At 40.8% G+C, this 15,344-nt stretch overlaps 1 protein-coding gene across 2 annotated transcripts in view; it reads right to left on the bottom strand.

Moving 5' to 3' along the window:
- Positions 1 to 15,344, bottom strand: part of SYT6 (synaptotagmin 6) — a 208,004-nt gene that overhangs the window by 77,409 nt on the left and 115,251 nt on the right. For both annotated transcript variants that reach the window (XM_042461406.1, XM_042461407.1), the window contains exon 3: positions 12,059 to 12,617. In XM_042461406.1, the coding sequence (XP_042317340.1) occupies positions 12,059 to 12,617 (559 nt within the window). The remainder of the gene's footprint in view (positions 1 to 12,058; positions 12,618 to 15,344) is intronic.

Genomic DNA, 15,344 nt, shown 5'->3' with positions numbered 1-15,344 from the left:
TACTTATTTATGGGCTTAGCAATAAGATTTCTCTCTCTCTCTTTTAAAATGATTCGAAGAGACTATGACATCTATAAGAACAGGTCATTATACCTGAAAAATGGTACCTGCATAGTTACAGTACAGAACAAATGAAAGTGTTCAAATATTTGGGAATAGTATTCCAATATATCAGGACAAGGTCAGTTCAGCAAAGTTATGTGTTTGGAAAACCTGTAAGAGCTATTCAAATCTTATTGTACTTTTTAAACAAAGGGGCATAATTTTATTCCAGCAGTGCTTGAAATTTTTAAAGCCAAGCTCATCGCCCCGTTTGAGATACACATTTCATGCCAATTTAAAATTATTAGAAGTTGTACAATATACATTTCTTTGACTCCCCACTCTCCCAGTACCAAACTGTTTTCTGAATGCTTTTGTGCGTCTAGAAGTTGGCATTACTTCTGTTTACCCACAGACTTGGCTAAGGACATGCATTTACTGGTTGCAGCTGCATTTAGCTCCAATGGATTTGCTCTCCTTGATTCAGACAAATTCAGACAACATTAGCAGCCTGAAAGCTCTTAATCTGAGGTTAAACGTAATCAACAGCTATGATAGCTAGACATAAGCAACGCCATAGATATATTGAAGCAATGATTGCTGGATGTTAAATGCCAAAGCTATTTGCCTATGATGACAAAATTCAGCCCTTGATTTAGCCAATGGCCCGTTACAAACGGGCACCCTAGTACGCAACTAGCGCATACTAGGGTTAGAAAGGGGCATCACTTCTTGATGCCCCTAACCCTAGTACGGATCCAGTCCGTACAAAATGGCGGCGCCCTATACAGATGGGCGCCACCATGACTATGTCACCACCGCGCTGCCTCCAAACGAGGCGGTGCAGTTGTGACGTCATCACGCCACGCTAGGGCACCTATAGCGCCCTTTCCGCGGCACAAGAAGCAGCTCCGAAACAGAGCTCCTTCTGTAGTTTGCGTTGCTGGCACAGCCTTTAGACCGCTGCACCAGCGACGCAAGAGAGATAGGGGCCGAGCAGCCCCTGTCTCCTCCTCCTGACCGCCATCGGGTGTCCTTGGGGCATGAAGCCCCAAGGACACCCATTTCCAGCCCGTGGGGAAGCGGCCTTTTGCCACTTCCCTGCGGCCTGGAAAGCAGTGGATCGGGGCCTCGGAGGTTGCCGTTCTGGCAGCTGAGGCCCCGATCCGGCAGGGAAAGGGCCGGTTACAGGCCACCCCAAAGGGGCGGTCTGTAACACACATGCTTTTCAGTGCAATACTCTCTCTGTGAGATTCCTCCCCCTTGCCCTGAGGACAAGGAAAACGGCCCAGGCCCTGAGATTTGTGAATCTGATTTTTCCACCTGGGGAAACAGAAATAATGGTTTTAAAACCCGGTACTTAGATTAGTAGTTATCAGACTTTTCATTCTTGTGACCCTTTTATATCTACAGGTGGATCTGGCCACACACTTTGAAAACCAGTGACCTAAATGGCAGCTGCCTGTTCTCAAAAAGTAAACCCACATGTAGAGAAAAGCTGCTGGAAATCCATTCCATCAGAATTGGGCTGGTAAATTAATTCAGACATTAAGCCTTGCCCCTTGTGTCTGCTGAATAAGCAAATCTTGTAATATATCCTGTGCAGCTTCTCAGACTGATGACAGTAAAGAGGCTAAGCCCCACTGCTGCAATTTATTCTGCTCCATCCAGCAGTAATACTATTCCCAGTTAATACCAAGTTATCTGATTGATTTGCCAAGGCACAGATCATCTAGCAATGAAGAAACAGGAAACAGTGTCTGATTAAACAACCAGTAGGCTTCAAGAGAGGTCCAGCTTGACAGAATCTGTATGTGCTTATCATGGTAAGTGCAGGTGTGACTGGTAAATTTCCTTTGAAAGGGAATGCCTGGGCACAGCAGCTGATTGTACAACAGCAGCAGTGTGAAATGGTGATAAAGAACGCTAGCAGTGAAGACCATTTTATAAAAGTACAAACATTCACCCCCGAGAGAGTGCCAGCAATGTAAGATTAATGCTCTTTTTTTTCTGTTTCATCAGGCACTAAATTAATAACAGCCATTCATACTTTCATCACTCTTTGATCATTTCTTTTCTTTTCATTAAATCCTAGGCACCATCAGTAGGAGAGGCAGAAAGTTTTACTCCCTCCCTCCACTCCATTACCTCCCAAATGGCTTGAAATTTAGCAGACTTCCAGGTTGTTTCTTAGCTATAGAGAGTCCTTTGAGTGCCTGTTTTGGTTTCTACACTTAGTCAATGCAGCCGGGCAAAAGTGCAATCTAAGTAACCAGCCTCATGTCTGAAACTAGAAAGGTAAGAGTACAGAATTGGATGTTACTGTTGAGCCCAACTTCCCAGATTTTATAATGTTATATTAACAGTATGGTGAAGGTTGAAAATTTTCTTTTGGCCTACATAGTCAAGTGAACTGACCTAATTTGCATGTAACAGTTATCCATAGCTTCTGAACTTCTTCAAATTTTGAAACATAATTGTACATACATGCAATTTTAGTGACTAGGGTACAAAATGTGCATATTGCAGAACGTTGCATACAAAATAAAGGTGATTTTTAAAAACCCAACATACCACAGAATGATGTTGAAATTGGAAACTGGATGAAATGGACTTATCATTGAATAGATGTGGAACTGTCATGGACTGGACATGGATTGATGCCACTACATAGTTGAGGTGCCACTACAGAGAAAGCTCTGCTACTGGTTAGTCATGACTGTGGAATTTCCTCTCAGGGAAGATAGGGATGGCTCCATTCCTTTTGAGTTTCTGGAGGGCAGCTGAGACAGTTATTTAACATGATCTCCAGACTTTAAAATTAGGGTGGCTACACTTGCTCTTTTAGCAATGTATGATTCTAAAAATATTTTTCAACTTGTTTTAGTCTGTTTTTAAACGTCTTTGGATGAGATCCTACATCCTGAATCTGGTGTAGTTGCCTGGGCCCCAACAAGTATAATGGTTTCTGATTCCTCTTGGCTGCAGCCAGTCACTTTGCAAGTTCCCTATACCTTCCCCTTCCACTAAATGACTGAGAGGGGGCTTACCTGTCTGCCTGTTGAAGCATGCTTGAAGGGAAGGGAAGGGAAGGGTTGCACCAGGATATGCTGGATATTCATATATGCAGTGTCCTTTAAAAAGACATGCCTGTGCATGACCCCAGGTTATGTTTATGTATGTCTCCAACACGATTTCAGGCTTTGGTTGACATCCTATTAGTGGCATATACAGGTGTATGTCTATGAATGTTAAATTTTAGTTCCTTCAGAGGCTGGTATTATCTTCCTCCCTCCACAAGAACCAAAGCACACCTCCAAGCCACTGAACCCTGATCATAGGCCATTCCATGCCTGGAGGGGAGCAAGGGGGGGATTGAAGCATGTCTGACTATGTCCCTGCAGCGAGACACAAAATGACTGTATCAGCTGTCAAGACCTCCAGAGGACCCTGCTGAAATTCAGTGGCTGATAACTTTGCATCTGGCTCCAAGGACATAGCCAGACATTTTTGAAACCTCATTCACTATCTTCCAGGTAGGAATGGCTGGATGTGTGTGTGTCAGCATCTCTACAGTAGTGTGCCAGTCTGTGTGTCAGCATCTCTGTGAATATGTCAGCATAGCACAGTTCTGCATGCAGATGAAATCCTGTTGATTAATCCCATCTTGAGTAGATCTACTGCATAAATTATTGTATGATGAATCAATATGTAGGTAAGTCCAACTGATTTAATAGGTCTAGTCTAGTGAGGACTAACAATAGGCTATCAGACTTTATCTGTTTATATTTAAGTTTTTAAATGTTTTTATTTGTTGTACATCATCTTGGCCGCCCTGGTGGGCTGAAAGACAGATAGATAAATAAATAAATAAATAAATAAATAAATAAATAAATAAATAGTAGTGGTAGTGGTGGTAATACTAGTAATAGTAACAATTACAGTAATACTTTGTATTCCACTTATACTGACTTAAAGAAAAGATGCAGTATAAGGTTGATTTGATGCAAAGGTATAGTTTCATCCAGTTCCTTGAAGATCCAGTCCCTTGGAGATGGGGGTTCTAACTTGGATCTCTAAGACATAATTTTCAGCTTTGTTCTGCTATTTATGCTTTCAGTACTCCAGTTGCATCATGGGAAGCCACTTTTGGGGAACTTTAACTCACACCATGAAACTTTTCTCATATGCCTGGGTGGTTTAAGAAACCTTTTATTTTTATATTAAAGTGTAATTCTTATTATTATAAAATAAGACAGAAAACAAAGAATATATTTTAGATCGGGAAAGTATTTGTTAGAAAAACAGAAAAATTATTTCCTGATTGTCTTGAATTGTGCTTAAGGCAATGATACATTAGCACTAATAAGGGAATGGGGTAAGAATTTATTAGGGTATGTGTAATGTTAATGGGTTCTGATGAATGTCACTTCACACATAGGATTTATTGTCAATTCCATGTAGGTAAATAATAGTGAAAAGAGGTGTAAGTCTGATTTAGGACGTTATCAGACAAGGGAAATTGGAAGTATAATCCAATGGCAATCCAAACACAATCATCGGGTTTAACGTTATTGCATGATAGACTACCACACGCAATTTTGGACAATGGGAAGTCAGTCCAAATGCAATCATGGGGTTTCACGTTATTGCGTGAGAGGTGATCACACACAATTTCAGGCAATGGCAAGCTATTTTCAGGCAATGGGAAGTCAGTTTGAATGCAATTCAAATTCATGTAAATTCACTGAACTAGCGAATTCACGTGAATGTTTCTGGCCCCACTTTCTTTTCATTCGAAATTAAGAGAAATTCCTCCCATGTGATAAACTCCTTAGCAGAAGATAGGATCTGCCTTTTTATTCCAGTAGCATTTACTCATTCAGACAGTGGGGATTTATACCTCCCATACATTATTCAGAATGCAAAGGCTGGTGATCCGTCTAGCAGAAGGCCTTGGATATTACAGATTAGAAGGTGGTCTTCCAGTCAAGAGTGTACTTTCTGCTTTGTAATTTGCATTTTTGAGCACAGCTATGATATTTCCAGATGTTTGATTCATGAAAGTACTATAGATAAAAGTAATACTTGTACATGTGCTTGTTCTAGGCACAGTTCTAACAAAGGAATGTTTGATCTGTTCACAGTATCTTGCTCCCCAAGAAACTCTTGCCTTATATTTGTAGATGCTGATTTCTGCTCCATAACGACTTTTCAAAATGACAGTTAAATGGAAATTCACAGAATGGAAACAGCAATCGAAGTGCCTGTTAGTAAATGCTTTGCATGTCAATGCAGAGGAAGAAGAAATGGTTGGGGGAAGCCTATTAATTAGATTAGTGTAGGAAATTCATCACCAGATATTGGCCTAAATCCTATTGTTAATCCTTACTAGAGGAAGCTCATTGAATCAATGGAATTTATCTATGTGGTCACTTACTTTTCAGCAATTGATTGAATGGGACTAGTCTTGAGACTAACCAAAGAATGTCAGCCATTGACTCCCATAATAATAATCAATTCTGGAGGCGGCTGACTTGCAGTCTAATATCTGACATTCCTCACCTTTGAATCAGAAGCAGAGACAGGATGAGAGCACAGGGCAGAAGCAGTGGTTTTTCTTTCAAACCATCTTAAACTCTATGAAATAAACAAACTATTTTCCATTTATAGCCTTAATCACCCCATTGGCATTTTATATCTTTTTGCTAAGAGCAACATCTTTGAACACTGCTACAAAAAAAGAAAAGATTTAACTTTATTGTCAACCATGTTCTAAGGGCGAGTGATTAAGAACTTCATTAGGAGCAAGCATGAGTATCCTTGGGTGAGGTCTGACTAAGACTTAATGCATATTTATGATGTTGATTAGGAGAGCTTCTTGAAACAAACTGGGTTGGTCAAATTAACAGCATCTGTTATGGATCCTACTGTTTCCTGGGCAGTTAGCAATTGCTACAACATTACAGAAGTGTTTGCAAACCTATGCGACAGTTATGCTGTTAGAATGATAAATAGAGAGTTTTACATAGGAATAATGAGACCGTGCTCTCCGAGTCTAGCGACAACAGAGACACTTTTAAGGGTAAGTATAGTGTGGAAGGTTCAGAGGCCAGGAAGTAAGAAAAATCCTTCAGGCAATGGCCCTTCTGGGATTAATTACATGCTCAGTACCAGTCTGTATACCTCCCTCTCTCCTTTTATGCCATAATAATGTGTTTCTACCCAAAGTATTAAAACTTTTCCCAGGCAGCTGCCTTGAAGCTCCAGCCAAGGTATTTCACAGGCTTGGCACTTCAACAGGGAAAATCAATTTGGTAAATTCTGCAACTCTTCATTTAAAGGAAATTTACTCAAACTCTTCTAAAGAAGATGTGATAGGAAAGATCACATTGAAAAAACACCCACTATTGAAATTACTCTCAAGAGTCAGACTACAAAGTGAGCTGATGAAGCCCCTCTTGGGACATTACGTACTTTAGATAGAGAAAGCTAGGGAGGGTACAGGGAAATCAAATGGTCTTATTAAAGTGGAGAAAGCAATCTATTTCACGGTAATGGCTGACATGCAACAGTAGCAATAGGATTCCAGAGCAACAGATAATTCCATGGAGTACTAGAAAGGTAGGAAACATGAAAGCAATGGAAGAAGAGTTTAACCTCACAAGGATTGTGAATAAAATGTGGAAAAACTGAATCAGCATTTTTAAAATTTCCTCAACACTTGCCAAGCAAATCAATTGGGCCATATTTACCTCTGAACCAGCCACTATCTATTCATATCAGCTAGTGCTGACGCATAGCAAAGGTTACACTAGACATGAAGTTAGACTTGTTGTTTTGTATTGTTAACAGCAGCTTCAGGGGCCTTTCACCATTACTTCAGAAGGAGGAAGGTACTTGCTAAAGAAGGGAAGAGTTAAAGGCCCAATGAGTTTGGGAACTCAGAACCACATCATATAGTGATGACCACCAACTTGGACAGCTTTAAAAGGTGTCTAGAAACTTTCCATCGAAGGTAAGAGTACCAGACCCTAGAGATCATGATGGCTATATATTACTTGCAGTATCAAGAACAAATTAAACACAAAAGGGGAATGCCTTTCCCCCAGATTAATCCATTTACCTTCTCACCATAAGATTTCTTCAGAAATGTGTGCCTCAGCAATCAGACTTACAAATTACAACCATGACTATCTTCCAATAACCAATCACAAAGGAAAGCCTACTAGATGCAATATACACATGCAAGCTAAGTCATGTGCTATGGCAAACACATGTCTTCGAACTCCTGAAACGAACATCTCTGCCAAAACATCTGCTCACAATCTGGGATTAATGTGACTAGTGAGACAATATTCCTCTGAATACCAGGTACTTAAGGGAGGGGAGAGAGCTATTGCATTCCTGCCCTGCTCACGGACTTCTCTGGTTGGCCACTGTGTGAATTGAATGCTGGATTAGAGGGAATGTCAGTTTGGTCCAGCCTGGCTTTTCTTCTGTGGCCCTAAACCCACATCTTGTCCTTTTTTATTCTGGAGAGAGAGAAGTAGGACCTTGCGCTTCTAGGACTGAGTTCTCTCACAAAAGAGGTGAGGTTTTCTCTCATCTGAAATGTATCTACAAATACACAAGGTGCATTCAAGAATCAATATTCAATAGTCCGAGTTGAAACACAGATCACATATTCAGTTCATGGATGCTATTTTGTCTTGGTGCAGGCCTAGCACAGTGCATGGTGTGAAGAAAAGATTCTTGAAAGGGAATGATTAGGTCTAGATGTGGTCATATATCATACATGTAATCATGCATAAATACTAACTTAAATGCCATTGATTTCAGTGAAACTAATCTAGGTATACATTCTGGGGCCCTTTCACACTATATTTCCATGAATCCTGGGATTTGCATTTTAGGAAGGAATATTTAGAATTCTCAGCCTGAAAACTCTAGTGTCTCACCAAACTACAAATGCTAGGATGGAGACATGGCAGCTAAAATTGAATCATAGTGCCATAACTGTGTATTATGAAAGAGTGTGTAGATCCAGTCCAATCTACTTTGAAAGACAAATGTGAATGGCTGGATCAGCAAATCAAATTTATATGGGAAAGAGGGGACCATTCTTTTTAAAGAGTGGCCTGTTTCAACTGTCATTTTCTTACTATCACCAGGGGAAACTGGGGATTTTAATAGTAACAAGGAATTCAAAAATAGCAGGTGATAATACAGATTCTAGCAGCTTCAGCATTTTTTTTTTAAATATAGCAATAAATGTAATAGCTGCATGGAACATATGCATTTTCAGCTTTCCTTAAAATCCAGGGTTTTTGAAATACAACCATAATCCTTGCTTCAGTCAGATCTTAGAAAAGTTCCTTTCTATTATTCCAGCTTCAATAATTTCTCAGGTCAAGGGATTCTGGGAATTATAGATTGAAAAAGAAAATGTCCAAGCTCAGAATTGCCCCAACTTTATTACCCTTGTTCTCACTTCTATGCACAGTTTTCCAAAGAATTCCTAGCCCCTTGCATATTGGACAATAACAATAATGCTTCTTAATCAGGTCTGACTCAAGATATTTTGAGAATTAGAAGAACTTGTTATCACTTCTCCCCTAACTCCTTGACCACCAGCAATAAAAATACTACAGAAATAAATTAAACAACCAATAATTAATTGCCTACCTTTTTATGATATCTTAAAAAGCAGCCTGAGATGGTTATCTGAACCTTTGTGTGCATGTGGAGTGGGGTGAGGGTGATCAGAATTTAAAAGTTCCATGGGGCAGGTCTACACTGGCCAGAATATTCTGGGTTGACCCCAGAGTATTTTGACCCTTAAAAATGCCCTGACTTCCTCTTGTTACCTGCATGTTCTGGAGCAATACTTGTCAACTGTCTACACAGTGTGCTGTTTGCTATCACCGTTGGTGGAGTAAATTGCTCCATATGAGCCAGAAAAAGGTGCCCAACATCAATGACTTGGCTGGGTGCTTCATTGTGATCTCAGAGGAATGATTTGCAGCAGCAGCAGCAGCAGCAGCAGGCACTGGAGTGCTCTAGATTTTCTTGGATGATTTTAAATGGTAACTCTTTTAAATTTGCTTTGAAGCAAGGATGGCCCAGATTTGCTTTGGGGCTGCTTTTCCTACCTGATACAGTCCACAGTTGAATCAGGCCTTTGGCTTTGTATTGTCTGGACTAGGTGATGTGAATATGGGGGAAAGTGCTGCAAATGGCCCATGTAGACATCCCCTTGCTTCCTGAAACCTGGAATGTAAGGACTACAAAGGAGGAGGTTAGCCAGTGCTTCACCTCCAAACAACAAGGGAATTGGGGAAAATACTAAAATCATTGCAAGAGCAATAGAGGCCATGTGATAGGGCCTGGACCTTGTAAAACATCCTAGCCTAGGCTTCCTCACAGAATTGAGTTATAAAAAGGTCTTATAGGAAACTACCTTCATCCTGTTGCTTTACAGTGTGACAGAAGCTAGTTCTAAATAACTTGCCCTGAATTATCAACCTAGGTTGCATTATCATAAAACACATTATCATTTCATAAATTGCAAGTTGCATTATAACATGAATGATTATGATGTTATTACAGAGGACAGACAGAAGCTAAAGGGGCACTGATGGGGTTGGCAGCTTGCCAATCAAAAAGGAAAGAAAGAAAGAAAGAGAGAAACATAAATAGAATTAGATCAGGAGTAGCAAAGGTGAGGCTGTATAAACTGCATGTGGCTCCAAACCAACCCCAAGCCCCCTCAATCCCTACAATTTTTAAATGGCAGGACAAAAATCAGATAATGTCTCTCATTTTAAAAATAGATTAATTGTCAAAAATGTTGTTTTCAGGGGCATTTAAAGGGGGGAAAATCCCCCCCCATATATAAAATAATCAGCAATAAGTGAAATAATCAGCAAAAAATGATAGAAATGCAAAACCACTTCTGAATATTTCTTGCCTAAGTAAGCCCTATGACTTGAAGACACACACAAACACACACACACACACACAGAGTTACTCAGCCCGAGAATGAGTGGATCTCATATCCCCTCCAATATTTCACAGATGAAAATTGGGCATATTTGGCCAAGCAACATCAAAGATGAGAAAAATTACCTTATATACTCGACTATAAATCGACCTCATGTATAAATCGAGGGCAGATTTTGGCGGCAAAATTATGGATTTTGACCCCTTGGCTAAGTCGAGGGTAAAACTTAGGTACATACAACAAAGGATCTAAATTATGAAGCAAAGGAAAATCATGCCAAAAAACCTACAGGCATAACCGTTTTGGCTCAACGGTTGGATGGAAGAGAAAGTAAAGGGAGGACAGTGCTTTCAAGACAAATTGCACTCTTGCCTTTCACAAGGGGATGGTTCCCTTCTGAATAAAATTTAAAGTGTACTATTTACATTGACCCATGGATGAGTTGACCTAGGTTTTTGGGGTCATTTTTTTTTACTAAAGTTTCTAGACTTATACGTGAGTATATACAGTAGTAATGAGAAGGTGCACACAAGCTAGGAGAGGCTGTGGCAGTTTGTTTTTGCTTGAACCTACTGGGAAGAGCAAGATTCCACCATTTCCTCTCCTTTACAGCTTGCTGAGTTAACAGAGTGCAAATAACTTTTGCACTTTGAACTCAGCAAGTGAAGTAAGATGAGGGCAAAGGAGGAATGTGGGAGAAGAGAGAAACCCCGACATTTTAAAAGTATCTGATGAGATGACATAAATGTGGAGAAAAGGCAGATTGGAGAATTGGCAACATTCAATCAAAGTGAGCCTGGCAACAGCAAATGGGAGCATAGCCAAGAAAAGGTGGGGTCTACTCCTAGGAGCAAGTATAAATAGGCTGAGTATTAGGAGTGGGGAAGTAGATAGGGAATTGGATAAGGATCAGTTAGAGACAGAGTTCTGAGTTAGAGGTTTATTAGACCCTGAGGGGAGAAGGCATAAAGTAGCAATGAAGTTTTAAAGTTCAGAGTCTAGTCAAAAGTCATAGGTGAAACTGTAGCTGTTTAAGCACATGAACACTGTGTCAACTCTGAATCCACCAGAAGAGAGATACTGTAACCTACTATTGAGTAAATAAAGTTTTCTTTTGTTTTGGTTCAATGTGTGGTCGCTTGAGGTATTTTAAGAAACTATAAGCTAAGAACTACCAGGGGTTAATAATACAGTGGTGCCTCGGGTTACGAAATTAATTCATTCCGCGGCTAATTTCGTAACCCGAAAAACCTTCGTAAGCCGAATTGCCATAGGCGCTAATGGGGAAAAAAGCCGCGGCTTTGCCGCGGCTCCATTTAAAACAGCGCCGGAGTTTTTTCGTAACCCGAAAAAACTTTCGTAACCCGAAACAATAAATCCCTATGGGATTTATTCGTATCCCGAAAAATTCGTAACCTGGGTATTTCGTATCCCGAGGTACCACTGTACTTTTATTGCTCAGACCACTCAAAATAGTGAGTGTCCTATCATCCTACAGAGTGGCCCAGAGGTAAAAGAAAGATGTGGGAGTCACTCAAGCGAGGGATCCAAGTTCGAGGGTCTCATTGTGCAATTTGGTGACAGCTAGGGAGCTGGCCGTCACATACTGGGGACAGTAATTGGATAAAAAGACCCATTGTGCTGCCATCTGAGAAAATTAGTTGGATGAATGAGACTCACCATCACATCAGTGGTGGCACACAATGAAAAGGAGTGAAAAACTTTGAGAGATTTTGGCAGTGCCATGTTAACAACTTCACAAAAAAGTTAACTGGACCTCTCCCTGACAAACTGGGGCCTCTTGACTAGCCTAAAAGGACTGATAAAAGAATTGGGAGTGCAGTGAAAACCTCCAAAAGAAGAGGACCTAATACTCTATTTATACCAAATGTCTCACTTCATTGTCTAACATGGCCTATGGATGGAGTCATGGCATTCATGTGATTCAGGCTATTCACAGCAATAGTCTGCATTTCCTTCTACAAACGAATGACAACAGCAGATACTCACAGTTGTGGCATACTGAATATCTTTCCAAATGGAGGTTTCGCGAGAAAGATCTGAAGCCTCAAAGAGGTTCTCTAAGATCACCTCCCCGATCATGTCATGCCGGGAAAACCTGTCGAAGTCAAAGACACTAAGATGGAGCTTCCTGTCAGTCAACTCCTCGTATGGCACAGGAAACTGAAAGGACTCATCAAAGGTGGGGTTGAGAGTTTTCCTATGTACACGTGTTTGGAACTTGCGCTTCCTGTCTGGCAAGAGGTAGATCTTGACATAAGGGTCCGAACTTCCACAGAGATCCTTGGCAGGCAAGTCAAAAGCCTTGACGATCCGCACAATAAGGGTTTCATTCTCATAGTCATATTTCAAAGCAAAATTTATTTTCCCACAAGTTTTTTCTGCTTCTTTCTTTGGATCTTCGGAGTCTACAGATTTCTGTTTATATAGCTCTGGTTTGATTCGGCCAATACAAGTTGGCTGCTCTGCTGCAAGTGGTAGTTCTGTGCCATAGTCCATGCTGGAAACATGCATCTGCCTGGGAAGGTGCCTCTTGAAAGAAATGTGCCTGCAAGAGATAAGAAGAGGAGAGTGTCTTATATGGTAGCAGGTGGCCTTCTCTCCTTTCTGAACCCTTGGCTCAGTTTGAGATATAGAGGATAATGTGATGGAACATACTGCTTTTTTAGAATCCTGCATTAATCAAATATGGTTTACAGATGGGAATGCAGTGTTGTAGTAGAGTCAGCACTCACAGGATCAAAACCCTGGGGCATCACTTGCCACCATTCCTTAATTCCTTTGTTTATTCTGAGGAAAGTACAGACTACACCAGGCACAGACACTCAAAAATCCTTCTTTCTGACTACAGTTTTTATAATCCCCATCCATCAAGACCAAATATCAGGGATTACAGGAGCTATAGTATATGTGCAGGATGTTACTTGCCTACTCATTGTCTATATTGACTTGCAACAAGACTCCAGGCTTTTAAATAGAGATCTTTCCCAGCCCTATCACAGAGACTAGCACCTTAGTATAAATACCAGAGACTGGGCTGGGGAGTTCTTGCATGCAAAATATGACACGTACTACCCGGCTAGAGTGCTTCCAACAGCTACTGAGAATAATACCTCCTGGATGGGGTGCTTCCCATCAAATATCTCCTGGGGAGTCTGGAGCTATTCCTGCAGTTTGGGAGGCTACCATAAACTTATATTAGAGCTTCCTAGCTAGAAACTGATCATCTGTAAGTTCAATTGCTTGCAATGAAAGAGGAAATTTGATGATCATGAATGCAAGAAACTCATCAGATTCAAATTACTGCTCAATCAATAAATTCAAAACCATTTTCCTCCTCCTCTCTTTATAAAGCTCTTCCGGCGGGCATACCCCCCTGATCCTGATTAAGACACCTTGTTATCTGTCAGATTGATTCCCTGTAATTGACCACTGTACCATGTTTTGAATTTTTACTGTTCCTGGATTGTGATTGTATTTTAAGTATTGTATTTTACAGTATTGCATTTTATGATTGTATTTATGGTTTTAGCAGTAACCCGCCTCGATCCGAAGGGAGAGGCGGGGCAATATAAATATTGCCCCGCCTTTTATTATTATATATTATATTTTATTATTATAAAGTTTGTACAATCTGTTTTGCTAGGGAACCAGAATGCCTTTTGTTCCCAGTCCTACAGTGGGCCTGCCCTCTATGGCTGTAATGCGCCTGCTCATTGTACAAACTCAAACACCATGGAAATTATCAGATGAGGAAAAAAAGCTGGGAGTAGAAGGCATACTCCTATCATAATTGCACAATTGCGTTGAAGATTTTCAGACAATCGCACTCATCCAAGACTTCTCCCATGAAGATTTGGGAATTCTCCTGCAACTAAACCATTCCCAGGACTTTCCCATGAATTGTTTGTTGCTGGATCTTCATGGGATAAGTCCTTGATGAGCATGACATCATCTGAAAATCTTCAGTGTGATTGCACAATTATGCCAGGAGTATGCCTTTTACTCCTGGCTTTTTCCTGTCAGATAATCTGCAGCGAAGGAGTGGGATGACTTTCCTGCAAGGGGAAATTCTGATTATTCCTTTTGTGAATCTTTCTGGTGTCCTTCATGAATGGCTATAGACTCTCCTGGTGTATTTTGTGGTATGTTGAAAGGGAATGAAAGGGAAGCACACAGAAGCAGAAAGAGAAAGAGAGAGAGGCCTGTTACAGACAGCCAAAATAAAGCTGCTTCGAGTCACAGTGGAGGTATGGTGTTTCAATGATGCATGCGTCCTAAGAGTCCAGAAGCCACACCAAAGCCACACTCCAGTCCTTAGGGCTGGAGCGTGGCTTTGGTGCGACTTCTGGACTCTTAGGACGCATGCATCATTCAAATACCATACCTCCACTGTGACTCGAAGCAGCTTTATTTTGGCTGTCTGTAACAGGCCAGAGAGAGAGAGAAGAAAATACATACAGTCATCCCTCCATTTTCATGGGGGATCCATTCTGGACCCCCCCCCATGGAAATTCACAGATATCCAATCCCCATTGGCTTGAATGGCTGTGCACTCCTGCGTATGGCTGTGTGCAAGAGCTGCAGGCGCATGCACCATTTCATCCCTCCCTGCTTGCCGGTCCAGGAAGGACCGAGACCATGGACTTGAAGTCCGTGAAAATGGAGGAACAAATGCACAGATATAGATCAGATATACAAAAAGATAAGAGCAGGCATGATGTAGTGGTTTGTCTAAGATGTTGGGAGACCAGTGATTAAATCCCTACTCAGCCATAGAAACCCACTAGGTAACCTTGGGCAAGTCTCTAAAGCCTAAGAAGAGGGCAATGACAAACCTCATGAATAAATTTTGCCAAGAAAATTGCTACAATAGGGTTGTCATAATTCTGAGTTGACTTGAAGGTACATAATAACTGCAAAAATAAAATGATTCCCAAAAGATAATTTTGAAATGATGGAGAAGGTTGTTTATGCATCTCCATGTGGTAAAACACTCACCTATTACCCAGTTTTAAAACCACTGTGGGAGAGAGAAGTTTACATGCTATTAATGTCATAGGCTATGTCTGCACAGGCCAAATAACATGTCCTTCCCCTGTCCTCATAGAGATAAGTCAGGACGATGCAGGGCACAATCCCCCATTCTGGTGTAAACTGTCTGGATGATGTATGGCCAATTCAGCACCAAATCCACCCTTCTTCAGTTGGCCCTTCTTATACACGGATTTTTTATATACGGATTCAAGCATACACGGTTTGAAAATGTCCAAAA

This window comes from Sceloporus undulatus, chromosome 4 (assembly GCF_019175285.1).
Source record: "Sceloporus undulatus isolate JIND9_A2432 ecotype Alabama chromosome 4, SceUnd_v1.1, whole genome shotgun sequence".
NCBI lineage: Eukaryota > Metazoa > Chordata > Lepidosauria > Squamata > Phrynosomatidae > Sceloporus > Sceloporus undulatus.
The sequence above is the reverse complement of the archived record's forward strand: the minus strand, read 5'-3'. Positions and strand labels throughout refer to the sequence as shown.